General features: G+C 52.9%; 1 protein-coding gene across 4 annotated transcripts; it reads left to right on the top strand.

The window, feature by feature from the left end:
• Nucleotides 1-1,802: 1,802 nt before the first annotated feature.
• Nucleotides 1,803-23,443, top strand: CABP2 (calcium binding protein 2). Of its 4 annotated transcripts, none has more exons than XM_057506831.1 (7): nucleotides 2,194-2,312; nucleotides 18,152-18,379; nucleotides 20,528-20,558; nucleotides 21,333-21,467; nucleotides 21,968-22,077; nucleotides 22,448-22,595; nucleotides 23,203-23,443. In XM_057506831.1, exons 2-7 carry the CDS (start codon nucleotides 18,215-18,217, stop codon nucleotides 23,229-23,231), a joined length of 618 nt encoding a protein of 205 aa, XP_057362814.1. In that variant the 5' UTR covers nucleotides 2,194-2,312; nucleotides 18,152-18,214; the 3' UTR covers nucleotides 23,232-23,443. The 4 variants fall into 4 exon arrangements, 3 of the variants coding, with proteins under 3 accessions (XP_057362814.1, XP_057362815.1, XP_057362813.1); XM_057506832.1 differs by having other exon boundaries at nucleotides 23,206-23,443; XM_057506830.1 differs by lacking the exons at nucleotides 2,194-2,312; nucleotides 18,152-18,379 and adding exons at nucleotides 19,254-19,310; nucleotides 19,723-19,899 and having other exon boundaries at nucleotides 23,206-23,443.
• Nucleotides 23,444-26,683: the final 3,240 nt, after the last annotated feature.

Raw genomic sequence — 26,683 nt, forward strand, 5'->3', positions numbered from 1 at the left:
CCAATGAGGTCATCTGTCACATGGACCCTCCTCAAAGAAAATGAGAAAATCTGTCCCCTGCTCTTCCTCCTAAAGGAAAGTAACCTTGCCTGAAACAATCCTTTCTGTTCTTTTGTTAATAACTTTTTGCTCTACCTCCTTCCTACAAAAACCTTCCCTTCTACACAGCTCGTCAGGGCATCTCTCATCCTGCCGGGTGGGATGCTGCCGGATTCATGACTCTCTTAATAAAGTCAGTCAGATCTTCAAGTGTATGCTATTGAGTTTGTGTTTTAACAGCTGACTCTACGAGGTGCTCTGTCAGAGTGTGGGGCCATCTGTGCCACTGATCTTATAGCAAGTCACCCAGAGTCAGAGCAGGATTTAGGCAGAAAACAGCAGCGGCTTCCCCATACGCCAGTCCATAAAACACAACTGGAATAAACCAGTTATAAAGTGCCCGTGTACTGCCCCCTCCGTGGTTCCTTAAACAGCTGGTGAAACAGGATTGGCCCTGCCCCACTGAAGGAGTCAGGAGGGAGAAAGAAGACCTTCTTGACAACCTTGGCCTCTCTTTCCTGAGCACATTTGCAAGGCCTAGTCACTAAATGTCACTGTCAACTGAAAGTCAGAAATTATAAACCGAATACTGTATGAGGCCATGCTGTGTACTGGCAACAAGTGACTTATTGTATCATCTACACGAAAGCCTAGCGTAGGCCTCCCCACTGGTCCCCTGGCCGGACATGGGAGGAGACAGGGGCAACGCCCCTAGTGTGACAGAGGGAGCCAGGAGCCTCGGCCCCCCGACACCACGGAGTGCGGACACCAGCCCCATCCAGATGGCGCTGGACTTCCAGTCGGGCGAGAGAAACCTAGCTTGGCTCTGCAGGTTTGGTGACCTCAGTTGAACTTTTATCTAATTAATACACAACCTGAAGCAAGAATGAAAACTATAAGGAAGTAGGAAAAGGTTGGGGACTGTTTTTTCAGATACTAAAAGTGAATCTGTTTCAGTAAGCAAGTTAAAAAAATTAAACCAGCTTCTATGCAGTCAAACTAAGTATATTTTCAACAAATATTTAAAGACTGGTTTGAAGGAGAAGCAAATTGCCAGCACACCTGTGCCCATATTTCACAGGCAGCCCAATTCTCATTGTAAAGAAAAAACATTTGCTGTCTTAAGGTTATAGTAGGTGGATAGGCAGGCTGAGCAGGGAGGTGGGTGGGGACTTTGGTAAGTATTTACATTCGGTTAGATTCTTGTATATATTCTAAACATTCCGTGTAAACTGCTCTCTGGGGAGGGAGGGTATAGATACCAGACCTGCCCAAACTTCCCCTGAAAACGACACCCCTTGGGCCACACAGTTCCTAAGCAGACCATCTAAGGACAGAAAGGGGATGTCAGCCTATTTCCCAGAAATCCCCTCCTCACTCCGAGAGGGCCTCACCTGTCCAGGTGAGTATTCCATGCCCTGCGTAAACACCAGCCATAAGACCACCCAACAAACCCGTCCGCGCCGTCTGCACCCCCTTGAGTGTGTACTTCCGCCTCATTAAACTACCCTTTGCTTGTCCTGCTCCACCTGCTCACGGATTCCTTCTCAATCAGTCAAGACCCCTTTCCCCCGCTGAGGTCTCCCCCAGCGCACAAGGGCATCTCCCCGGATTGGCCTGCCCGACAACACTCAGTAGTTTGTGTGGCGATATTACACAAGCCTTAAATGTACGCAAAGTTTCTCAGCATCATTAGTCATCAGGGGAATGCAAATTAAAACCACCTCACCTGTTGGATCACCGCTACACACCCATCAGAACAACGGCAAGCACCGACAAGTCAAATGTCACTTCACAGGGATGTGGCAGCCACGCTCAGGCACTGTTTGTGGGAGTGTGAAGAAGGCCCCGCCACCTTGAGACTCTGTCTGCGGTGTCTGTTAAAGCTCCGTTCCAGGTACGTACTGACAATGGTTAATTTCATGTGTCGGCTTGCGTAGGCCACAGTATCCAGATGTTTGGTCAAACATGCTTCTGTGAACATATTATTTTAGATGAGATATTTAATGTTTAGTAGACTGTGAGTAAAGCCCAGTGCCCTCCATGTTACAGGTGGGCCTCATCCAATCCCTCGGAGGCCTTAAAAAAGCACCGACCTCTCCCCAGGAAGAGGGAATTCTGCCAGGAAACTGCCATCAGACTCATCTGCAGCACCAGATCTTCCCTGGGTCTCCAGCCTGCCAGCCGACCTGCAGATTTTGGATTTACCAAGCTTCCATGATCGCATGAGCCGATTCTTCATTCATAAGAGCCCCAAACTGGAAACAACCTAGGTATCAACCAAGGGGGGAGGGGAAAAATCAGCTGTGTGGTCACCCAGTGGGACAGTGCCACACTCTAGGGTGAATCCCACAGATACTGCACCAAGGGAAAGAAGCCACACAAAAGAACACATATGTGGATAAAATGAGAGTTCCTGTGGCCAGGATTCTCACCCGGCCGTGCTTGACTAGCTCACTGCACATCTGTGGGCAGTACATGCTGTTGACTCTATAAAAAGAGCTCTGCCCAGTGCTCTGCCCGCGACACAGTGGCAGGGCTGCCAGGCTGCAGGAGAGCAGAGCAGAGAGAGGCTGGAGTGGTGGCAGTGCCGAGGACAGAGGCCCAGAGGACGGCCGTGCAGGACAACTGTGCAGAGAGGCCCAGAGGATGGCTGTGAGGACAGAGGGGCCCAGAGGCAGAGACCAGCTTGTTGCATGCAGACTTGCTCTGAGTGAATGGGATTTTAGTGACTGACCTGCCACCTGGAAATAAAGTTGGGTATAACCCTTTCACCCCAAGAATGTTTTGCTGTCATTTTCTTTGGTCACACTGAATCCATAGCGAACTTGCACGGGGCTGAAACCCATTAGCAAGACAACATAGTATAGAACTCCATTTATATGAAATTCAAAAACACATGTGGTACTCATTTATGGTGTTAGAAACCTGGACAGTGTGTCCCTCTGAGGGTGTTAACTGAAAGAGAGCCCGCGGACCCCTCTGGGGCGCTGCAGATGTCCCGTATGATCTGGTGGTGGCTGCCCAGGCGTGCACACGCATGAAAGCTCACCACGAAGCCAATCACGAGCAGTGCACCTTACAGTACACGCAGGATGCCTCAACAACAAAAATTTAAAAACATCAAATCCCTAAAATTAAAAAAAAAAACAGTTGAGGAAGATTTTCCTTTGTGTGAGGGCTTACTTTCAGTGAAGTAATGAATTTCCTTAGCACTTGTGGTTTGGTGACTCTGAACACGGTGTGAAGGCTCTGCAGACCCTCCTGAAGCAGTTCTCTGTTTAGAATTGGACCCCAGCTCACTTTATTGTGTACACAAAACATACCCTACAATTTCCATCCACCGAAATGTGTTGACTTTTCTGGTCCGCTATAGGATCGATTTTGTGGACGTTCCACATGTGCTTGAAAAGTGTATTCTGCAGCTGTTCAACTATTCTGTATTCCGATTGTTTTCTCTGTTCTATCAGTTACTGAGAGAAGTGTGTTGAAATATCCCACAATGGACTGGGGGAAAATATATATGAAACAATATTGGCAAATAGACACACACACACAATCACAGTTTAATTTATTTCTCATTGTAATTTTATCATGTTTTGCTTTATGTAGTTTGAGGCCATGTTATTAGATGCATACAAATTTAGAATTTTTACAACTTTCTGATTAATATGGAACCTTTTCACATGAACAAAATTCCCTCTATATCTTTAACTGTTTTATTTGTTATTTGTTTTCTGTGTGTTTTTCTGCAATAAAGTACTGCCAGCCTGATATTAATATGATGCACAAGGTTTCTTTTAGTTGGTGCCTGCTGGCATACCTTTTCCATTTTTTCATTTTCAAACTTGCTATATCCTTATGCTTTGAATGTGTTTCTTGTAAAAAAGAATACAATTTAATGTTTTTTTGTAATTTTGACAGACACATCCTGTCTTTTAACTAGGGCATGGAAGTCTATTTCATTTTTTTACCTAAACTCTTTCCTTTGGGACAAGCCAACCTCTTGTCTTGTAAAAATGTATTACAATATCACACCCAGGATGTTCACATTGGGACAATCTATCAGTCTTGTTCATATTCCTCCCGTTTTAGTTGGACTCCTGTGTGCGTGTGTCTGTGCATGTATGTGTGATCTATGCAATTTTATCACCTGTGTAGATACATGTATCCATCACCACAGTCAAGACACTCAACGGTCTATCAGCCAAGGATCCCTTGTGTCACCCCTTTACAGCCACACCTGCTTCCCTCCCCACACCTGCCCTCTCCCGTCCTTAATCTCTGGCAACCACTAAGCTGTTCTCCATTTCTATAATTTGGTAATGTCAACAACATTATATAAATGGAATCAAACAGTATGTAACCTTTGGGATTCTTTTTTTTTCTCACTCAGCACAACTCTCTAGATTCATCCAGGCTGTTCTGTGTATCAGTATCTTTGCTGTTCAATGTATCCTTCTTTTTTGTTGCAGTTACTCAGTGAACCACAGTTTGTTTAGCCACTCACCCACTGATGGATATCTGGGATTTCCACCTCAGGGCTGTTATGAATATATAAACATCCATGCACAGGGTTTTATGTGTGTGACCACTGATTTCCATTTCTTTGGGATAAATGTCCAAGAGATTGAAATTGTATGGTAATTTGCATGTTTAGTTTTATAAGAAACTGCCAAGCTGGTTTCCAGTGACTATGCCGATTTCCATCCCCACTGGCCCTATAGGAGTGATCCAGTTTCTTCAAATCCCTGCCAACACTATCTTTTAGCCATTCTGGTAAGTATGTAGTGCTATCTCATTGTGGTTCTCATGTGCATTTCCTGAGTGGCTAATGAAATTGAGTGTCTTTTCATTTGCTTATTTTCTGTGTATCATCTTCACTAAAATCTCTTTATTTCTTCTACCCACCTTCAAATAGAATTGGTTGGGGTTTTTTGATGGTTGAATTTGAAGAGTTCTTTATATATTCTAGATAGTAGTCTCTCATTGGGTATGTGGTTTGCAAATATTTTCCTCCCACTCTAAACTAGTCTCTTTATCTTCTTACCAGGGCATTTTACAGAGGTCCAATTTATCAGTTTTTTCCTTTTATGGGTCCTGCTTTCAGTGTCAAGTCTCAGAACTCTTTCCCTAGCTCTAGATCCTAAACATTTTCTCCCATCTTCTGCCAAGGATGCTCTAATTGCTCCAGCACCCTTTATTGAAACATTGTCATTCCTCCCCTGAATTGTCTTTGCATCTTTGTAAAAATAATCAACAGAGCATATCTGTGTGGGTGATCTATTTACATTTAGTTTAATTGCTAATACATATTTGTGTTTCAGCCTGCCTTATTTTGTGCTATTCACCCTGCCTACTCTGTTCTTTTTCTCTTTCTTGCTTGCCTTCTTTTACATAGGTTGAATATATCATTCCATTTTTCATTACTATTAGTTTATGTGACATACATTCTGTTTCTATTCACTTAGGGTTACTGTCTTGCCAATGGGTTTCAGTCCCAAACAAGTTCACTATGGATTCAATGTGACCAAAGAAATGACAGTAGAACGTTCTTGGGGTGAAAGGGTTATACCCAACTTTATTCCCACGGTGGCAGGAGAGTCACTAGAATCCCATCACTCAGAGAGAGTCGGCAGGCAGCAAGCCGGTCTCTGCCTCTGGGCCTCTCTGCCCCCGCAGCCATCTCGGTCTCTGTCCTCGGTGCTGCCACCACTCCAGTCTTGTCTCTGCTCTCCTGCAGCCTTGCAGCCATGCCACCGTGCCACCCAGAGCCCTGGGCAGAGCTCTTTATACAGAATCAATAACACCATATTGCCCACACGTGTGCAGTGAGCCAGCCGACCAGGGCCAGGTGAGAATCTTGCCCACAGGAACCTTCACTGTCTACTCTTACCCTAAAAATAACCCGCACATCCACCTCTCTGCTTGCTTGCATCTCAGTTCTTCCACCTGATCAGTCACTTTCTGTTGAAGAACATCAGTGACTGACAGCAAATTCTTTCCATTCTCCTGAACAGCCCCTCTGCAATGAGAATTCACTGCTCCTCCACCAAGGATTTTTCTACCTGTTGGGTCTGGGCTGGGCCCTGTGGCATCCCTAACGTCTGTGGGGATCAGCAAAGTGAAAAGCCCTTGAGCACTGAGGTGTGTCCTGCTTGCTGCTGGGAAACCTTCTGCCGCTATTCCACCGGGCTTGGTTTGGTCTCCTGGAGAACAAGGGATCATGTGGAAGGAGGTCATTTCAGCTGCAGGATGTCTGGGAAGGAGGGTGACCTGGGTCATCAAGCCCCAGCGAGTTGGCCCAGACTGGGAGAGTCACTGGGCCATGTCCCAGAACTGGGAGAAATAAGACGTGCGAGTTGTCTTATTCATGTTGGGATGGCTTGTTAGGTAACAAATAAACATGGTTACAATCATTTTGGGTTTTCTTGGGTCCCATGACACCAGCAAACAGAGACTAACTCTCCTTTGGGAGGCGGCACTGCAACTGTCCACATGTGAAAACATTTGCCGAGCTATGTGACTGAAGTGCACCTACTGTACAGAAGTTATAGCTCAGGTAAAAGGTGAGAAGAAGAAAATAATAACGTAGTCCCTCTCTGTAAAGGTTTCTCATCATATAATACGGAAACAGACATGTAACAGAGCATGTGAACACAAAACACAATGTGCTTTCAAACCTAGAGGCCCAGACAGTGGTCTGGAGGCATAGTGGAGGAGAAACGGGGGCCACCTTGAGAGCCGGTACAAATTGTTGGGGTGCAAACTGACCCTATCAGTCAGCACGTCTTGCATTGGGCCAGAGTGAATGCTGAGCAGCTGCATCTCTTACTTCAAAACAGCTCAGGCCAATTCCAGGCTCCTAGCATCAGCCCTCCCAGGAATCAGGGAGATGTTCTAGATCCGAGGGCATCTGCAGTCCTGGGAGAACTTCGCCATGTGGAAAAAGACATGAAGCCTCGGGATGTGCAGCGTGGAGAAGCTGAGCCGTTCCCCACAGCTGGGTGTGACGACCCTATAGATCTGAGGGCTCAGATGCACAACTAAAAAGAGCAGAGATCGCGTCTTACTTGCAGAAGGGAAAACTACCAAAGCTCTTTGTGGTGGTTTTACCTTTATGTGCCAATTTGACTGGGCCAACGGATGCCCAGGTAACTGGGTAAACAGTATTTCTGGGTGTTTCTGTGGGGGTATTTCCAAAAGAGATTAGCATTTGCACTGGTAGACGGTAAAACAGGTGGCCCTCCCCACTGTGGGCAGGCGTCACCTGACCTGTTGAGGCCTGACTAGAACAAAAAGGCAGAGGAGGGGTGAACTCACTCTCTGCCTGACTGCTGAGCTGGGACAGCCGTCTCCTGCCTGCAGTGCTCCTGGTTCTCAGGCCTTCCAGCCCGGACTGGACCCTCTGTCAGATCTCCGGCTCTCAGGCCTTCAGACCACACCACTAGCTCTTCTGCGCCTCCAGCTTGCAGACAGCAGATGGTGGGAGTTCTCAGCCTCCATAATCATGTGATCCAATACCTTGTAATAAATCTCTCTCTCTATATAAGTATATATAAGTAAAGCTTTATAAATTCATATGAATAAATCTCTTTACATATATGTATCTGTAGGGAAAATGGAAGTTTGGATGGCCAGGATCCTCACCTGACCCTAATCTACCTGATGATGTAATTGGCCTACTGCTGGGCTACTGCTTTCACACCCATTGACAATGAGCCGTTATTATTGGTGTTATTATATAAAGAGCTCTGTCCAGTGCTCTACCTTGGAGGCAGAGACAGAGATGGATTGCAAACTTGCCAGAGGCAGATGTGATTCTAGCACTTGACCTGCCACCCTGAGAAAAAGGTTGGTATAAACCCTTTAACCCCCAACTTTCCAACGTTGGTATTCAGTCTCACTGAATCCAGAGCAAACTTGCCTGGGGCTGAAACGTTGCAGCAAGATGGTATCTTTTTGGTTTTGTTTCTCTGGAGAACCTTGACTAATTACACCATTTAAGCAAATCACATATTGAGGGCTGTGTGAGAGAAAATAGCTTTTCAACCTCCTTAATGTGATTAGAATAATCAATTTCATTTTTATTCTTAATAATGTGTTGATTTTCAAAATGCAATAATAGAAAACTTGGCTTAAAAAAATTCACTTGGAAGCCACAGTAATCAAAACAATTTGGTACTGGCACAAAAACAGAGCCATAGACCAATGGAACAGACTAGAGAGCCCAGATATAAACCCAAGCATATATGGTCAATTAATATACGATAAAGGAGCCATGGACATACAACGGGGAAATAGCAGCCTCTTCAACAGCTGATGTTGGCAAAACTGGACAGCTACATGCAAGAGAATGAAACTGGATTATTGTCTATCCCCATACACAAAAGTAAACTCAAAATGGATCAAAGACCTGAATGTAAGTCATGAAACCATAAAACTCTTAGAAGATAACATAGGCAAAAATCTCCTGAATATAAACACGAGCAACTTTTTTCTCAATGCATCTCGTTGAGCAAGGGAAACAAAAGCAAAAATGAACACATAGAACTACATCAAACTTAAAAGATTCTGTACAGCAAAGGACACCATCAACAGAACAAAAATGCATCCTACAGTATGTGAGAATATATTTGTAAATGACCTATCTGACAAGGGGTTAACATCCAAAATATATAAAGAACTCACACCTCACCACCCAAAAAGCAAATAACCCAATTAAAAAATGGGCAGAGGATATGAAGAGACGGTTCTCCAAAGAAGAAATTCAGATGGCCAACAGGCACATGAAAAGATGCTCCACATCACTAATCATCAGGGAAATGCAAATTAAAACCACAATGAGATATGACCTCATACTAGTAAGGATGGCCAGCATTGAAAAGACTAAGAACAACAAATGCTGGCGAGGATGTGGAGAAAGGGGAACCCTCCTACACTGCTGGGGGGAATGTAAGCTAGTTCAACCATTGTGGAAAGCATATGGAAGATCCTCAAAAAAACTAAAAACAGAAATACCATTTTGACCCAGGAATTCCACTCCTAGGAATTTACCCAAAGAATACAACTTCTCATATTCAAAATGACATATGCACCCCTGTGTTTATTGCAGCACTTTTTACAATAGCCACAATATGGGAGCAACCTAAGTGTCCATGAGCAGATGAATGGATAAAGAAGAGGTGGTACCTGTACACAATGGAATACTATTCAGCCATAAGACAGAAACAAATCCTACCATTTGCAACAACATGGGTGGAGCTGGAGGATATTATGCTCAGTGAAATAAGCCAGGCAGAGAAAGACAAGTGCCAAATGATTTCCCTCGTGTGGAGCATAACAACGAAGCAAAACCGAAGGAACAAAGTAGCAGCAGAATCGGAGACTCCAAGAAGGGACCAGCGGTTACCAAAGGGGAGGGTGGGGGAGGGCGGGGAGGGGGGGAGGGAGAAGGGGACTGAGGGGTATTATGATCGTCATACATGGTGTTGGGGGGATAAGGCAAATAGTGACTCTGTGGCATCTTACTACACTGATGGACAGTGACTGCAATGGGGTGGGGGGGGGACACGATAATATGGGTGAATGTAGTAACCACATTATTTTTCATGTGAAACCTTCATAAGAGTGTATATCAATAATACCTTAATTTAAAAAATTCACTTGGAGAGGACATTGCAATGCAGTATTATTTCTTTGTTTTGTTCTAGAATCAAGGACCCAAGTGATGATTTGTTTGAAAAGTCAAACTTCAAGTTTTGCTAGAGGTCAACTCATAACCTTTTTCCCCCCTCTTGTTTGATTGCATATTTGTACAAAACATATGGTGAAAGAAGGGACATGGCTTTCACAACATGTTGATGGAGATAACACCAAAGAATATGGTGCCATTGATATCTCCAGAGCAAAGTTGTTTTGGCCATTTACCGAGCACTTATTAAGAGCCAGGCACCGTGCAAATGTTTTAGGTGTGTCTTCTTCTTGGGGTGTCTAGTTCAGGATCACACAACTACTCGGGGGCACCGTTGGAGCCTGAAGCCCCGCTCCTCGCCTGCTCCCTTAGCCACCGTCGGCCCCGCCTCTTCTCCGTGAATGAGCCCCACTGGGGGGGCTTCACCGCAACGTGCATCGTTCAGGCTCCACCACGCTGGGTTCACAACCAGGAATCAAGATGATCAAAGGAAAGACTCCTGTAGGAAGGACCAAGCATCGACCAACACCTATGCAGGTGACCTCCGAGAAGACACCAAACCTCGACCAAAGCTACGAGAAAACCTCTGGAAAAGGCTCCTGGAGCCTCCGACCGCCTGCGCCGCGTTGTGAGCCGTGAAAGCTGCGCCCCTCGCATCCGACCCTGAAGCCGGGTGCAATCCGCTTGGTTGCAGCCCTGTGTTAGTCATCTACTGCCGCCTAACGAATTACCTCAAGTCAGCCACTTAAAACAAACATTTTTCATCTCTGTTTCTGAGTCAGAAATTCGGGAGTGGTTTGGCTGCGTGGTTTTTGGTCAGTCTCCCTCTTACACAGAGGTTTTAGTACCGTTATTTAGGTGTGGCAAGGCCAGCAGATTAGGAGGCAGTGCCATTGAGAGGATACTTCGTTCCAGATCCCAAAGGGGGGGAGCAAGCCACACCACAGGGGCCACGCGAGGAAGGGCCCCCCACCAGGGTCGGTCAGGAGGCACAGGGAGGTGGGGGCTGTGGCGGGAGCCCTCCTGGGGTCTTCATGGGAAGGACAGGTGAGGCAGGGTAAGCAGCCTGAGAACTGGCTGGTCTGGGTAATTCCAGCGGGCTCTCAGGGGCAGGGGCTGTCCTTGGTGGTGTGGTGCCTGCCCTGGGGTGATGAGGGCAGGTGGACCCAGGAAGGGAGGCAGTGGAGGTGTGGGCTCTGAATCGCTTGGTTTGCATCTGAAAGGCGTGGTTCTCAGGCAAGTTGTTCAGCAGCTCTGGGAACAGGCTCACCCTGGGAGCTCTCCAAGCATCAGAATACAGGAAGTAAGAGGCGTGGTTAGCACAGCTGTCATGAGGTTGCAATCAGGATGGTGGCGTGGCTGCAGCCATCTGAAAGCTTGACCGGCTGGGGGATCCCCTCCTGAGATGGCTTGTCACACGGTCGCTGTGTCACGTGACACGCCAGCAGCTTTAGTGCTGGCTTGGCCGGAAGCCTCGGTTCCTCATCCCCCAAAGCTCTCCACAGGGGCTGCTTGGCTGTCCTCCTCACATGGTGGCTGGCTCCCCCCAGAGCAGGATCTAAGGGGGAGTGAGGAACAAGCCACTGGGCCTCTGGTGACCTGGTCGTGGACAGAATGTGCCATCACGTCCGCCATACAGAGGATTGGAAGGCAGTCACTAAGCCCGGCCCACCTTCAAGGGGTAGAGGATTTGGTCCAAACTTTGAGGGGAAATGGTCAAAGAATTTCTGGACATATTTTAACACTACATCAGTTTCAGCTGGTCACAGAAACTCAACCCCAAAAAGGAGGCATTTATGACAAAAGCGGGGAAGGATGGAGTAGTGCTGGCCTCTCAGTACGGGAATCATGTCCACCCTCTCTGTCTCTGTCTCTGTCTCTCTGTCTCTCTGTCTCTCTCTCTCTCTCACACACACACACACACACACACACACACACACACTTCTCTGTGTAGACGCTGCACTCTCTCAGCTATGAACAACCCACAGTCTGCTCCAAATTTGCGTCCGTGCAGGCTCTTGAACAGCAAAGCCAGCTTGTGGCCCCTGGCCAGCGGCCACCTGGGATGGGTCGGGGCAGGACCCTGAAGGGGCGCAGCTCTGCCTGGGGGCTCATGCCTTGGACCCAGCACTGCCTGGGACTGGGGCTCAGCACGTGCATGGGCTTGGGTCGCATGCGTCTGGAGTTCAGGACCTGGTCCCAGGGAGCAATGGGGTGGGTGGGGGTGGAGGGAGAGATGCACACAGATATGGCCAGGCTGTGGCTGGGGGAAAATCCCTGCTGGGCTTGCGACTCTTTCTTGGCTGGATTTATGAGCCAAAGTTGTAGTTGCCCTATTTTTGGAATAACAGGAAAAGCACCTGATTCAAACTCAAAATGGTAACTTTCCACAGGTGTGGCCTGATCAGTGTGTCTCTTTAAAGACTTAAAGGTACTGAGCCTGACCCCTCGAGAGGCCACGCCCTTCTCATTGCTGACAGACACACTTCTGTGCCAGAATCCAGTCCCAGACACCTCACATGGGTAGTGCAAACATCTCCATTCAGTCCCCCCACGCCGGGGTGCCCCCCCTTAAGAACAAGTTTATACAATGAGTTCAAGGGGCAGCAAAGCTGACCTTGGGGAAAATCCTGCCTGGAGACCAAAAGGCTCCCCACACCCTGTCCAAAGTCTTCCAACGGGAAGACTTGGATCTCAAGTGTGGTTTTGTTGCCAAAAGCGCCTTCCAGACCAACATTCAGCAGTTCTTGGGTAAATGTCTCCGTAGGTTCTGCGAGGAGGCTTCCGGCCGCGCGCGCTTACCAGATTCACCCCCACAGGGGTGCGGAGTGGCTGCGGCCCCGCCAGCTCTGAAAGCAAACAACGCGACAGGCCAGAGGTTGGGCGTGACCTGTGCTCTTAACATTCCCGAGGCTTCCACTGGCTTTTAGTCAGGGTATTTAACATTTGACTAACATTAGATTTTAGAAAAACCACCTCACTGATTCTAGATTCCCCCGGAGCATGTTCAAGCCCTGAGCACTTCCCGGGGCTGTTTGGGAAGCTTGCAGGCTTGGGAGTCAGCCTGCCAGGGAGAAGATTCCACTCTCACCTGTTTGCTCATCTGTAAATACAGATTTTAAGAGCTGCCACGTGTCTGGCCGAAGGAGGTGCTCGGTAAATAGTGGGGCCCTCGGTGCCACTCCCTGATGTCAGAGGAGGAAACAGACCCAGTTGTCCAAGTCTGCGCACCCGGGTAAGGATAGCCGGGGCCTCAGCCTCCAGTTCTAGGGCCCCGACCAGGGCAGGGAAGTCCTCAGGCAGCTCACAGGCCGGGAGGGGGGCGAGTGGGGACCGGGACGGAGCCCACGCCAGGGCCACGGGGATGTCGGCAGCTGGAGGAGGTGGCGGCGGCGGGAGCCCGACGGGAACGGAGCCGCAGCTCCTGCAGCAGCTTTCCCGCCTGGCCGTGTGGACCGGAGCCGCCTCCGGGTCCATCGGGTCTGGGGCCACGGCCTGCGCCCCGCCTCGCACCTCCCCAGGCTGCTCTCCCAGCCCCTGGGCGCCACCCCTTCTGGCCCAGCAGCAGCAGGTGAGAACCAGGAGCTCCCAGGAGGACAGAGCTTCCAAGCTGTAAGGGGCACGTCCCACCCCCTCCCCAGCTGGGGAGCCCACCGCACCCCCAGTCTCTAAACTTCCAGCCCTCAGAGTAGAGCCGGCCCCACTCCCATCCCCACCCTGAAAGCCGGACGCTCAACCTTTCTTCTAGGGTTCCTGTTCCCCATGTAATTAGGGGGTCACCAGAGTTACCCTGTACCAGGATACAAGAAATAGTAGCTCAAGCTTGACCTATGGCAAAGAGGGCTTGGAACTAGGGAGTCTGGGTTCGAATCCTGGCCTGGCCTCTTATCCAGCTGTGTGTCCTTGAGCCGGTTGCTGCACCTCTCTGTGTCTCAGTTTCCTCACCTGTAAAATGCGGATACTAATAACCTCTACTCCTGGGTTCTTCTGTAAGGATCAAATGAGTTCATTCACGTAAATGCTTGGGAACTGGGGCCTGACTGAGCCTGACCTCTCCACCTGGCTTTCTTGGTAGAGCCACAAGGACAGAGGAAGGTATCCTTCCCAGGTGCAAAGTACCCACTCAGTGCGTGGGGAAAGAACCCAAACAGGCCTAATCAGGAGCCTCTAGCCTCCTTTGAGCCCACAGCTGCCTGCGGCTGGGAGAGGGAGGTTTTATCCCCAACTCACAGCTGGAGGAACATCTGCCCAGCACTTCGCAGCTTACAAAAAGCTTTCATGGACATGGTCTCCTTTCATTCCCACAAGCACCCTGGGTGGGAGGGAGTCTTATTCCCGTCACACACGTGAGGACAGCAGAGCCCAGAGAGCTGCATGCACCTGCTCCGGCCCGGAGCGTGCACACCCTCCCTTTGCGGGCGAGCACCACACACCTGGGAGAGGGGAGCTCTCCTGTCCGGCTGCGGGCTCACGCCCTCCAGCCACCATGGTGGGGGCCCCGGGCAGGCGGCACCCCAGGAGGGCTTGGCACTATGTTGTGGTGTTCCAGGTGGCTGCTTTTACCCCCAGCCCTCTGGCTGCGCAGCCCCAGACTGTGGTCCAGCTCTGTGGCCACCCGGGGCTTCCTCCTCTGGGCCCAGAAGGGGCCAGGACCTTCCACCAGGTATTCATCAACGCCTGTCTTTGGAGGGTTTTTAAATATATATAAACAGCTTTATTGCCACTTAAAATTCACCTTATAAAGTGTACATCTGTGGGGTTTAGTATATTCAGCTGTGCAGTCATCACCACTAATTCCAGAACATTTCCATCACCCCAAAAAGAAACCCCACACCTGTTAGCAGTCACTCCGCATTCCCTGCCCCCTTCGGCCCATCCCCTGGCAACCGCTAATCTATTATGTTGCTACGGATGTACCTCTCCTAGACATTTCGTGCTGGAATCCTGTACTCTGCGGTCATCTGTGTCTGGCTGCTTTCACTGAGCGTCATGTATTCCAGGTTCAGCCCCCGTGTAGGGTGTGGGCTTCACTCCTTTTTATGGCCGAATAATATTCCATTACACAGCTGGGCCACGCTTCGTTTGCCCGTTCATGCACCGATGGTCCCCTGGGTTGTTTCATTTTTTGGCTGTTATGAATAATGCTGCTCTATACATTTGTGTACGAAGTTTGGTGTGAACTTGTTTCCAGTTCCCTGGGTGTACACCTGAGTGGAATTGCTGGGTTGTATGGTAACTAGTTTTGAAGAACTGCCAACCCCTTTCCAAAGAGGCTCTACCATTTCATACACCCAGTCACAGGATATGACATTCCAGCCTCTCCACGTCCTCACCAACAATTGGTGCTGACTGTCTTTTTCACTTTAGCTATCCTAGTGGGTATGAAGTCGTATCTCAACATGGCTCTGTGCATGGTGCCTATCAGGGGCCAAGCTTGGAAGCAACCATGGTGGAGAAAGAGCCCCCGTCTTTGCCATCAGAGGAATCCCAGCTCAGGGTTGGGGGAGACGGACACAAGTCTTCATTCACACGTTGCTTAGTATGTATCAGGTGACGAGTGGGCCAGACCAGAGCCACCCAAATAGGAAAGATGTGCCTCCACTCTAACGGACTTCAAATGCAGAATGTACGAGCTCTGCCAGCAATTCATCTACCCAGCTATCTGTCTGTCTCTCTATACACCCATCTACCCAATCACCCACCCATCCAACTACCAAACATTTGACCAGGAATCCATCAAAACATTTACCTATTCATTTATCCACCCAATCTACCCAACTACCCATTTACCCACCCAGCCATTCTCTACCTGTTTACCTCTCCGTCTTGTCATCCATCCATCTATCCATCTGTACAACCATCCACCCAGCAATCTCTCTGAGCAATCACCCATCCATACACCTACCAACCAGTTAACCACAGCTCATCACCTACCCCCCTTCCATCCAGTCAGCCATTCACCTGTCTACCCAAGCATCCATCTGCCCATTCATCCACCCAACTTTCCATCTACCCAGCAAACTATCCATCCACCTATCCATCTGTCCAGCTACCTGTCTATGCATCCATCCTTCCATCCATCCATCCATCCATCCTTCCACCACCTGGACATCCTGGACTCTGGAGCAGGGTCTCCAGCTTGGCGAAGTCAGCCTGGACAGTCAAGGGCAGCAAAGGACATGTCCTGGTTGCTGTCCATTGAACACAAGCCAGGGAGGATCTCCAAGCCAGGCCTTCTCCCCCTAGACACAAAGGCTTTGCTTCTTGCCTGAGAACTCTTCTATGCACTAGACCCTGACCAGGTGTAGCCCCCACTACCTCGGCTTATACTGTGGGACACACTTTGCTCACTACTTCCACCTTCTTGGATGGTTATTTGGACATGGAATTGTTCATCATATGGCATCGACCATTTTTTAAGCCCTTCCTATCTGCCAGGAACCTGCTAGGTCCTTTATCACTTCATTTTCACAAAGGCGCCATGAGGCAGATACTAGGCCAACCCCCATTTTCGAGAGATTGGAACTAAGGCACAGAGAGGTAAAGTGCCTTGTCCAGGGTCACACAGCGAGTGCATGGGAGAGCTCAGGCCTGCAGGCCCTTCGTATAACCTTGCAGAAAACAGAACTCTCCTCTCTGAAGGATGCTTGCAGGGTGTGCGTGGGATGCAATGCAAGGAGGTGTAACCCAGGCCTCCGAGGGCCGAAAGGATGCTGAAAACTGAGCATGTGGTCAGCGTGAATGGTTCCAATGAGCCCTTTGCACGCCTGACCACCTGGCTGGCGTGCACTTGTCTCTCAGCCCTGGCCTTTCTTAGATCCTCAGACTCGCTCAGGCTGTGCACAGGCTGCTCCCTCTGCCTGCAGAGCCGCCCTCCCTTCACGCGGTCTCTCCCTTGTCCCCTGGTTTGGGCACATGCCCCCCAGTCATAGTTAGGCGTCCTCTGCTCCCTCTAGGCAGCCTGCTGGGAGTTTCTCTCCACCGTCGTACTGGGTGTGCGTCTCCCCCCAGGTGCAATTTGCCAGGAGGCAGGGGCTGGTTCCCAGGACCCAGGAAAGCCCCTAGCAGGTACTCCACAGATGACTGCTGACGATTCAGCCCCTGACATTTTCTCCAATTTCTTGCCGCCCATACTCTCTCCAGGGGCTGCCGACCCCTGCCACCCTCATATGGCCTCCACTCAGCATATCCTGCCAGATTCTGGTGCCTAGAACTCTCCAAGTTCACAGCTGCTCCCTGCCAAGGAGCACAGCGCCCCTCCGGGGCTAAGCCTGGTTTAAACCCATGAACAATGCCTAGAATGCTGCCCTGTCCCCTCATCTCCCCCGTGAAGCCTCTCTGATGCCCCGACAGGACCCCCGGCACTGGAGTCTGTCTGCTGACCCTTTCTGAGTTAGATGTGCCTCAGAGCAGGGCCCCCAGGGCAGACAGGGTCTGGCGTGGTCCCAGGAATACATGAATGGATGGCCACAAGTCCCGAGAGAGGCCAGAACCACTCGCTCAGGTGGCAGGTGTCTGGTGGGATCTGGTTCCCTGGGACAAAGCCTGGGGCAGGGGACAGGTGAATAAATCATGAGGGGCCGGAGCAAGGCGGGGGCAGGAAGACTGACCTCATTCTGGGAGGTGAGGAGCAGGCGGCTGGGTGGGAAGCAGACTGGGGGCGTGACCAGGGGGACAAGAGGCCTTGTGGGGGCTGCCAGCCCACCCTCAGCCTCGTGCCCGAGGAGCAGGAGGTTGGAGGTCATCAGAAGCTGGGTGTTCAGTGTTGGCAGGACGTAGGGCAGAGCAGGGGTGCCCTGGGGCTCTGGGTGGGGAGAAGCAGGCAGAAGGGGTGGGGCCTGGGGGGGGCACCCAGGAGCCGGCCTGGGAGAGCGGGTGGGGAAACAGAACGAGCCCGGGTGAGCAGACAGAAGGTCAGACAGATGAACGTGAGAGTGTCCCGCGACAAGGGGAGGGAACTGGTAGAGAGACGGGCATGTGGGGGCAGAGAGACCCACAGAGGAAAGCTGGACAGAGGGCGGCAGGGGCAGGGGTGCTGAGGGAGGGCCTGCAGGGGAGACAGGCACAGAAGGCACCCACAGAGCAGAGGGCGCAGACATTGAGAAGGAAACAGGGAAGGAGGGTGTGGGGAGATGCCCAGAGACCAGGGGCCTCAGAGGCCAGGCAACCTGGGGTCTGCAGGGACGGTGTTGCGGAGCCCCGCAGTGCGTTCTGGGGCCATGATGATGGCTGGAGGGTGGTGGGGTGCAGGAGGCCTGGGGTCTCTGTGAGGGGCTGGGCGAGGGTCCCGGGAGCTCGGGAAGATACGGGACTTGGGAGGTCTGGGGCCCGACCAGCCCGTGGAACAAGAAATAGGGAAGAGTACAGGGACCTCGTGGGGCCAGCCCCACACATGCCCACTAGGCCCCCCTCCCACAGGAGCGGGGACACCGGAGTGAGGCAGTGTCCCTCAGCCAGAAGGAGGTGCCCACCCTGGTGTCCATGGCCCTTTCCCAGGGCTTGGAAGATGGCAGTCTCCCTGTGGGGGACCCCAGCCCCTCTGAGGGCACTCCAGGGCCCAGCCAGACCCCCGCCAGCCCAGCAGCCACCAGGCGGCGGGCGCTCCTCCGGGAGCTCGAGGCCCTGGTGCAGGCAGCCTATGGGCAGGTAAACGGGCAGGGGTGTGGGGCTGTCATCAACCAGGGGCCCTGAGGGTACAACGGGTGTCCCACACGCGAACCGGGGCCCTTTAGGATAGCCTGAGGGGCGGAGCCCCGGCAGGAGCCCTTGGACATGCGTGTTGATGGACGGGTCAGTGGGTCAATCAGCCACCCGGGAAGGAGGCTGGCGTCCCTCCCCACCTCTGCCCTCCTGGAGCCTGGCTCCCGGCACACAGGGCGCAGTCTGCTCTCCTCCGCTCCTGGCCTGAGTGCAGGGGTCGGGCGGCTGGTGAGGGCAGGCGGGCAGGGCAGGCCCTCTGAGTGGGAGCCCGGGGCCTGGCAGGGGCAGGCAGGGGCTTCCGGGGCTGCGCAGACGTCGCCTCCTTGCTCAGGACGGGCTTTGGGGGAGCGTCTGCCGAGCTCATACCGCCTGGTATCATCTGCCATTCCGAGGAGAGAGATGCCCCAGCTGGCCTGGTCCACTGGGCACCTGGCTTCCCCCTCCCAGGTCCAGGCCCTGCTTCTGAAGACATTAAATTTTCCTGATTGGGAGAGAGTAGGGGTAGGGATTGGGGAGAAGGCTGATGGAGAGGGGGTGTCTGGCAGACCCTAGGAGTGGGCATGGGACGGCCGTGCCTACCAGGGCCCTCTCAGTAACCCCCCTCACCAGCAGAGATGCTCAGAGATAATCCCGGATCAGGGCCCAAGCCCCTGGGCCCAGAACTCCCCGCCTGCCCACCCGCCCCTGATCTTCCCCACAAAACGCTAGGAAAACCCCCTGCAGTGCTCCCAGCCTCTCCCTGGGAGCACAGGGGCATAGCAGGAGCCCCCAGTGCCGCCAAGGCCTGCCCTGGGCTGCTCCCCAGGACTCCAGGCCCCGCATGTTCCAAGGGCCCATGGGAAACTGTGCCAAGCGGCCTCAACCCCGGGGCCCTAAGGTAGGATGGCTAAGGCTGGGCTGGACCCTGGAGGGCCCGGTGGGGGGACAGAGCCCTGTGAGAGGGCCGGGCTGGGCCTAGAGGTGGGGCCCAGCATGGGGTGAAGGTGCTGGCTCCCCCTGCCCTCGCCCACCGAGATCTCCCCTGGGCGCCCCCAGACTCCGGCCCGTCCTGCTCTTGGCCCCACAGACCCCTGTGCCCCCTGCCCTTGCTGGTCAGCCTTGACCTGGGAGACGCAGAGACTGAGTTCGTGGTCTCACTCTGCCACTGGCTTTCTGCATGACCTTGGCCAAACCTCCTGCCTTTTCTGGGCCTCAGCTTGCCCAGCTGAGGGAGAGGTGGACCTTGCCGGCCCAGGATGTGGGTGGGGAGGAGGGGGCACTGCCCTTGCTCATGGCCGGCTCTGCTGCAGGACGGCTGGCAGTGGCCTGGCTGCCCCCCAGGGGACTCCCGCCCCGGCCCAGGCCCCAGCCCCAAGCCCGAAGAGCAGGGCGGCCCTGGGCCGGGCATCCAGGGCTGTGCGGTGCTCAGCCGCCCGGTGGGGCCCGCCTGCATCTTCCTCCGGGCCAGCATCGCTGCCACCCAGCTCGTGTGAACAGCTGCCCACCGGCCTGCCTGCCCCCGCCCCTGCCCCCCACTTTGCCTTTCCTTAAGGAATGGGGGGAGGATGGACTGGGGACACTGGAGCAAAGTCACACAGATCCGGGGGTGGGGGGCAGGGAGCAGCGGAGAAACAAATGAGATCAACCATCGCGGAGCCCCAGGGAGACGCCCAGGGAAGGGAGAAAAGGGGCAGAGAGAGACCCAGAGAACCACCAGCAACAGCCCCCAGGAGGGTGGGCGGGGGTCACAGGGTTCTGCGGAGGGATAGCGAGCAAGGGAGACACAGTGACCCTGAGGCCCGCAGGGCCACGCCTGAGGTTCTGCCCAACCCCAGACCCACCTCTGGCAAGTGAGCTCCGTGCCCTAGAAGCGCAGGGTGGCAGGGGTCGGCCCTAGGGGAGGTCTGGGCAGAGGGGCAGCGAGGGGGGACCAAAGAGGCCTGCACAGTGAGCAGGGGGGTGTGGGTGGATACGGTCTGAGCAGCATCAGGGGACGCAGGCCCTGTGCACGCATGCTGTGGGGGGCTGAGTGGGGCGCCCCAAAGAGCAGGGAGGAAGGGGTACAAGGCCCTCACAGTGACCCAGGAAGTTCTTACCTTCTCTGTGCCCCCTCAGGACCGGGAGCTGCGGCCAGAGGAGATTGAAGGTAAAGAGTTTGGGGAAGAACCACAGGTTTGGGGGGGTTGGGTATGGGGGGGCATGGGGTGGGGAAACGGGGCGGGGGCCTCAGCAGTCTCCAGGAGGAACTAGGAGCAAGAAGAAGGCCACGGGGACCCGTGCCAGGACAGAGGACAAGACGGAGCGGGGAGGAGCTGACGGAACCCCCAGCTGTCTGTTCCCTTGCCTCATCTGCAAGGCAGGTCACGGGCTTCAGGGAACACCTCCTGTGTGTCCACTGTGTGCTTGGCCCTGTGCTGAGCACTGGGAAATGTGCAAACTGGACAGATAAGACCCATGTCTTCTGAAGACAGATGTCATTAAGTCAGCTCTAAGTACAAATGGTGCTAAGTGCTGTCAAGGAAATAACCTATGGGCTGGAGGGGACAAAATTTAGAGGGAAGGCTTCTTTGAGTAGGTGACATAAGGACCAAAGAGGAGAGGAGAGTGTTCCAGAATATGAGCTCTATGAGCTCAGGGATTTGTTTCTCTCTCCTCTTCCCTGCCTCCCTCCCTCCTTTTTCCTTCCTTCCTTCTTTCCTTCCCTACCATATTCCCAGTACCTAAAACAGCTTGGCACATAGCAGATGCTCCTTCAGTATTTGCTAAAAGAATGCATAAATAGTATGTGCAAGGGCCCTGAGGCAGTAAAGAGAAGCTGATGTTTAGAAGGCCTGATTGGCCCAAGGGGAGAAGGGTGGGCTGACCCAGGCTGGGGTCAGAGGGGATGCAGGGGAAGGACTGACTCCACCCTACCTGGCAGAGCTGCAGGCTGCCTTCCAGGAGTTTGACCGAGACCGGGATGGCTACATCGGCTACCGGGAGCTGGGCGCCTGCATGCGGACACTGGGCTACATGCCCACAGAGATGGAGCTCATCGAGATTTCACAGCGAGTCAGTATGTGCCTCAGACCTGCCCCACCCCCAGGTCCCCAGAGGTCATGGCCATGGCCAGGGCAGCTGGGCGTCCTGGGGACCAGAGGGGCCTGCACAGGCTGGCTTCCAGAGCCAGGGCCCAGGACTCGGTCATCTCAGTGCTAGTTCTCCTCCAGAGAGTTTTCCCACCCTTAGGAGGTGGGTGGGACACAGGCCATTAGTGCCATGTTTAGATGAGGAAACTGAGTCTCAGAAAGGTTAAATGGCCTGTGGAAGGCCACACAGCCAGGTCACTGGAGCCAGGATTGACCCCAGTTGAACTGGTCAGGAAAGTGAAGGAAGCTGTCAGGAGACATGGCTGACCAGCCTGTTGGGCCTAGAGGAGGGCAGGGCCCATGTCGTGGGGCAGGGGGGAGGCCAGGAGCACAGGGATGAGGCCAGAAGGGAGGGCAGAGGGCAGGGCAGGGCTGGGCAGGGGTCTCGTCTCGGATGGCCCCGTGTCTCCAACGGCATGGCCCCCAGGCGGCGGGAAGGTGGACTTTGGAGACTTCGTGGAGCTGATGGGCCCCAAGCTGCTGGCAGAGACAGCGGACATGATCGGCGTCAGGGAGCTGCGGGACGCCTTTCGGGAGGTGCGCTCCCTGGGGCTGGAAGGCAGGGGGTGCCCACGGGGCTGCTGTCGGGGGTTGCCTACAGGGCTACTGTAGGGGGGGTGCCTAGGGGGCCGCTGTTGGGGGGGTGCCTACAGGGCCGCTGTGGGGGGGTGCCTATGGAGCCGCTGTGGGGGGGTGCCTACGGGGCTGCTGTGAGTGGGGTGCCTACAGGGCTGCTGTAGGGGGATGCCTATGGGGCCGCTGTGGGAGGTTGCCTACAGGGTCGCTGTGAGGGGGATGCCTACGGGGCCACTGTGGGGGGGTACCTACGGGGCCGCTGCGGGGGTAGGCGCTGAGCTGAGTGAATGATTTGGTCAGTGACCCCATGCAATGACCAATGTCACTACAGTTCGACGCCAATGGGGATGGCTGCATCAGCTTGGGGGAGCTCCGGGCAGCCCTCAAGGCCCTGCTAGGGGAGCGCCTCAGCCCGCGAGAGGTGGATGAGATCCTCCACGACATTGACCTCAATGGGGACGGCCTGGTCGACTTTGAAGGTACTGCCCACCACCCACCGTGGTCAGCACCATGCACCCTGGCAGGATTTTAACAGATAGAGAGGCGAGAAAGGGAGCATCAGCACCGTGCGCCTGGCCCTGGGCTTCACCTGTGTCCTCCCCCAGCGAATGATCACGAGAATCCAGGAGGAAGGAACTATTATTATCCCCAGAGGCATAAGGAGGGTTCTTAGAAAGTGTGGGTTCCTGGCAACAGAAGTGGGTGGAGCCAAGATTCGAATCCAGGGGCCTGGCCAGAGCGCAGCCCTTCCCCTAACTGCATTCCCACCGAGGGAAAACAAGGGTTAAATAACAACAGGGAGTCCAGGAAAATAGGTATGTAGAAATTCTCCAAAGTAGGCCTCAGCATTGCTCCTGAGATTCCTAGTGGCCAAAAAAAGAGGAAAACAGGTTCAGTTACAAGATTTTCTTGTCCCTAAGACAAAACCCCTCTTCCCCAGGCTACCAGCCCATTCCCTGTCAGGCCCAGAGGACCCCCTTGCAGGCCTTTCCCTTGACTGCACTCCCTCCTACCTCAAGGCCCCTTTTCTGGTCTCACCCCTAATGGGGTCCAGAGAGCAGACCCGAAATCGTGGCTTTGTCTTAGCAGAGTTTGTGCGAATGATGTCTCGCTGAGCCCACACGGATGCCAGAGGCAGCCCGGGACTCGGAACCGCAGCCACTGCCCGCCCATGTGCTCCTGGAATCCCACTGCCTCCGGCTGGCAGCCTCCGCCCCGGTGGGCTCTGCCCTCACCCCGCTCCTGCTCCTCCACCAAGCCCCCTTGCCCAGATCTGTCTCTCTCATAATAAAGGATCGCTGAGCCCAGGTGGATGGCTTTCGCCCCACTTGTTCACCCTGGAGGACCCAGTATTTGACCGCCAAAAGTTGAGTCCTGGGCCACAAGCCCCCTCGATTGTGAACTCCAGGTGGGCGGGGGCCCTCCTTAGATCCTGGGCCCAGCCCAGAGCAAGTGTCAGAAAGTAACCCTTCTCCCAGAGCTGGGGTGTGTGCTGGCCACTCATCCTGTGAATGATGCCTGCCAGACCCAGGTGGACATTAGAGGGTGAAACAAGTGCCCAGGGGCTTTTCCCAAGCCCCGTCTCACTGACTCTTGGCAGGCGCTGCTCAGAGCTCCCTGGGAAAGACCGTGCCGGGCATGGGGGCGGAATGAATGAGCTGACAGGCTCTGGCTGTCGGTCCCTTCAGGATACATCTCAGCTGATGCCTCGCCCTTCCCAGGAGCTATTGACCACGGACTGAGCACAGCGGGGCTGGGATGTGCCCATTTCTGCCTAACTTGAGGCTCCCCTCATAGCTGGCCCCCTTTAGGCAGTGGGCTGTGGTCAGGCTGGCCTTGGGTCGGAGGCTCTTCGGCCCAATCCCACCCCCAAGGCCTGTTCCATTCCTGCATTCCCGACTCATCCCAGTGTCTGCCTCATCTCTTCCTGGGAGACCCAGTGCCACACCTCCTCATCCCAACCTTGCCATGGTCATCAAAGACCCACTTCAGATTGAGAAAACTGAGAAGTCGAGATTAAGCAACTTGCTAGAGCTCATGCAGCCCCACCCCCACTCACCCCCACCGCCACTGCTCCTCTCCCATCCATGTCACATGCTCCAGAATATTCTTCCTAAAATTTTGCATTTTGTCACACAGTTCAGGAGCTGGCCATGATCCCCCATGACTCCCGTTGCCCACGCAGTCCCTTTGCCTGGTTCCAGAAGGTTCCAGGAGGATGAGGGGCTGGCACAGAATCACACACAATTAGGCTCAGCAGAAGTGGGACTTGCACCCAGGCCCAGAGACTCTAAAATCACTGTGCCAACAAGAGAAGGTGTCTCAAGGTCAGAGTGGACCCAGGAAGGGCCTCATCCTCTTCTAGCTACAGCAGAGGCCTGGTCTGCACTGCCTGACCAGCCACTGTTCCAGCCCACTGGGCGGGGGGATGAGCCTTGACCTCCTAGTCAGAAAGGGATGGGAGCTCTCAGCGTCTGCGCCGGTGCTCACCAACAAGACGGCCTTGGGACAGAGCGGGCAGGAGCCACAGTGCCTTGCGCAGCTGGAGCCGGGACACCAAGGTGCTAGGGCTGGCTGCAGCTCCAACATCACAAGCCTGGCATATCCCAGTCAATCCCTGATCCTCAGTTAGGCGATACGGCAGGCCTGGAATGAGGAGCAGGTTCTCTGAGAGCCGTGGCCCCCTCCCACTGGACGGCACAGATTGCATTGCCACCTGAGAAGATGTTTGTCCCTCTGCCCTGGGGGTAGTGAAGGACCTGGGCTGGGGAAGACCAGAAGCCTGCTCAGAGCCAGCCACCCACTGCCCCCTGGCCTGCAGCCTGGCAGGCTTTATGACTGGGTGGTGGGGCAGTTGTGGGGAAGGTCTTCATTGGCTGCAGTGTACCTGCTGACACCAGAAGTGCCCACAGCTCCCCAAAATCTCATGCATGCCCTGCCACCCTAAAAAGGCTACTGGCCCAAAAGTTCCCAGCAGACAACAGCTGGAGCTGGGACCAGGGCCAGGAGGGAACAGCAGGCAGGGGGAAACTGCTGAGTCAAGAGCCCCTTCCCCACCTGAAGGGGCACCTGCCCCCCAGGTCCATCAACTGTTGTCAGTTGGAGCAGGCCAGAACTACAAGATCTTCTGCTTTTCCAAGAGAAACTGTAAATTCAGATTTTTATATTAAGTACACTTTAAATAGTATAACATATATTCAGTAAGGTGTATAAATCTTAAGTGCACAGCTCAGTGAATTTTTATATGTGTATGCACCCAGGTAACCGTCCCCAGATCAAAATATTACATCTGCTTATTTTACTTTAGAACAGTTCTAGGTTTACAGAATTGTTTCAAAAACAGTATGCGGAGTTCCTGTATACCCTACACCCAGCTTCTCCTATGTGTTAGTTGAGGCTCTCCAACTAACTGAGTGTGGGTGTGGGTGCGTGCGTGCGCGCAAAGATATTTATGGTAAGGAATTGGCTCAGGTGACTGTGGGGCACAGAGCAGTCCCAGCCAGATCTGCAGTCGGCAAGCTGGCGACCAGGAGAGCTGGTGGTGCAGTTCCAGCCCAAGCCTGAAGGCCTGAGAACTGGGAAGGTCAATGGTGAGAGTTCCTGTGAGGCCAGAAGACCAATATTCCAGCTCACCAGTCAGGCCAGCCAAGTTCCCTCTTACTCAGCCTTTCGTCCCATTCAGGTCTTCAACTGATTGGATGAGGCCTGCCCACCCTGGGAAGGACCATCTGCCTTAGTTAGTCCACCAGTTCAGTGGATGTGATCCTACCCAGAAACACTCTCACAGACACACTCAGAATAATGTTTGACCAAATGTCTGGGCACCCCAAGGCCCAGTCAACTTGACACAGAAAATTAACCATTACACTCTATTAAACATCTTACATTAGAATGGTACAATTCTCAGTTAGGGAACAAATGCCGATACATTAACTAAATGTATTATTCACTAAATTGTATGCACATTTTATCCGTTTTTCCCTGACTGTCCTTTTTCTGTTCCAGAAAGTCCCCCAGGACACCACATTATGTTAGCTATCACATTTCTTTAGGCTTCTCTTATTTCTGATGATTTTTCAGACTTGCCTTGTTTTTTAAACTATCTTTAACCTCTGAGGAGGACTGATTAGGTATTTTATAGAATGTTCCTAAATTGGGATTTGTCTGATGGTTTTTCTACTGATCAGTCCAGGGTCACAGGCTTGAGGGAGGAAGATCACAGAGGGAAGGTGCCGCTCTCATCCCATCATATGAGGTGCATGCTGTCAACGTGACACCACGTGCGACATTGACCTTGATCACCTGGCTTGAGGTAGTGTTTCTCAGGTTTCTGTACTGGAAAATTGCTCTTCTTCCTTCTGTGACACACTATACTCTTTGGAAGAAGTCATTATGCACAGCCAACACTTACATGGTGGCGGATTATAATCCACCTCATTAAGTAATCTATATAAATTACTTGGAATTCTTCAGTACAGGAGATTTGTCTCCTCTCCCCTATTTATTTATTTATTCAATCAGTTATTTCTATCAGTATGGGCCCATAGATATATATTTTATACAAGTT

This window comes from Manis pentadactyla, chromosome 9 (assembly GCF_030020395.1).
Source record: "Manis pentadactyla isolate mManPen7 chromosome 9, mManPen7.hap1, whole genome shotgun sequence".
Classification (NCBI taxonomy): Eukaryota; Metazoa; Chordata; class Mammalia; order Pholidota; family Manidae; genus Manis; species Manis pentadactyla.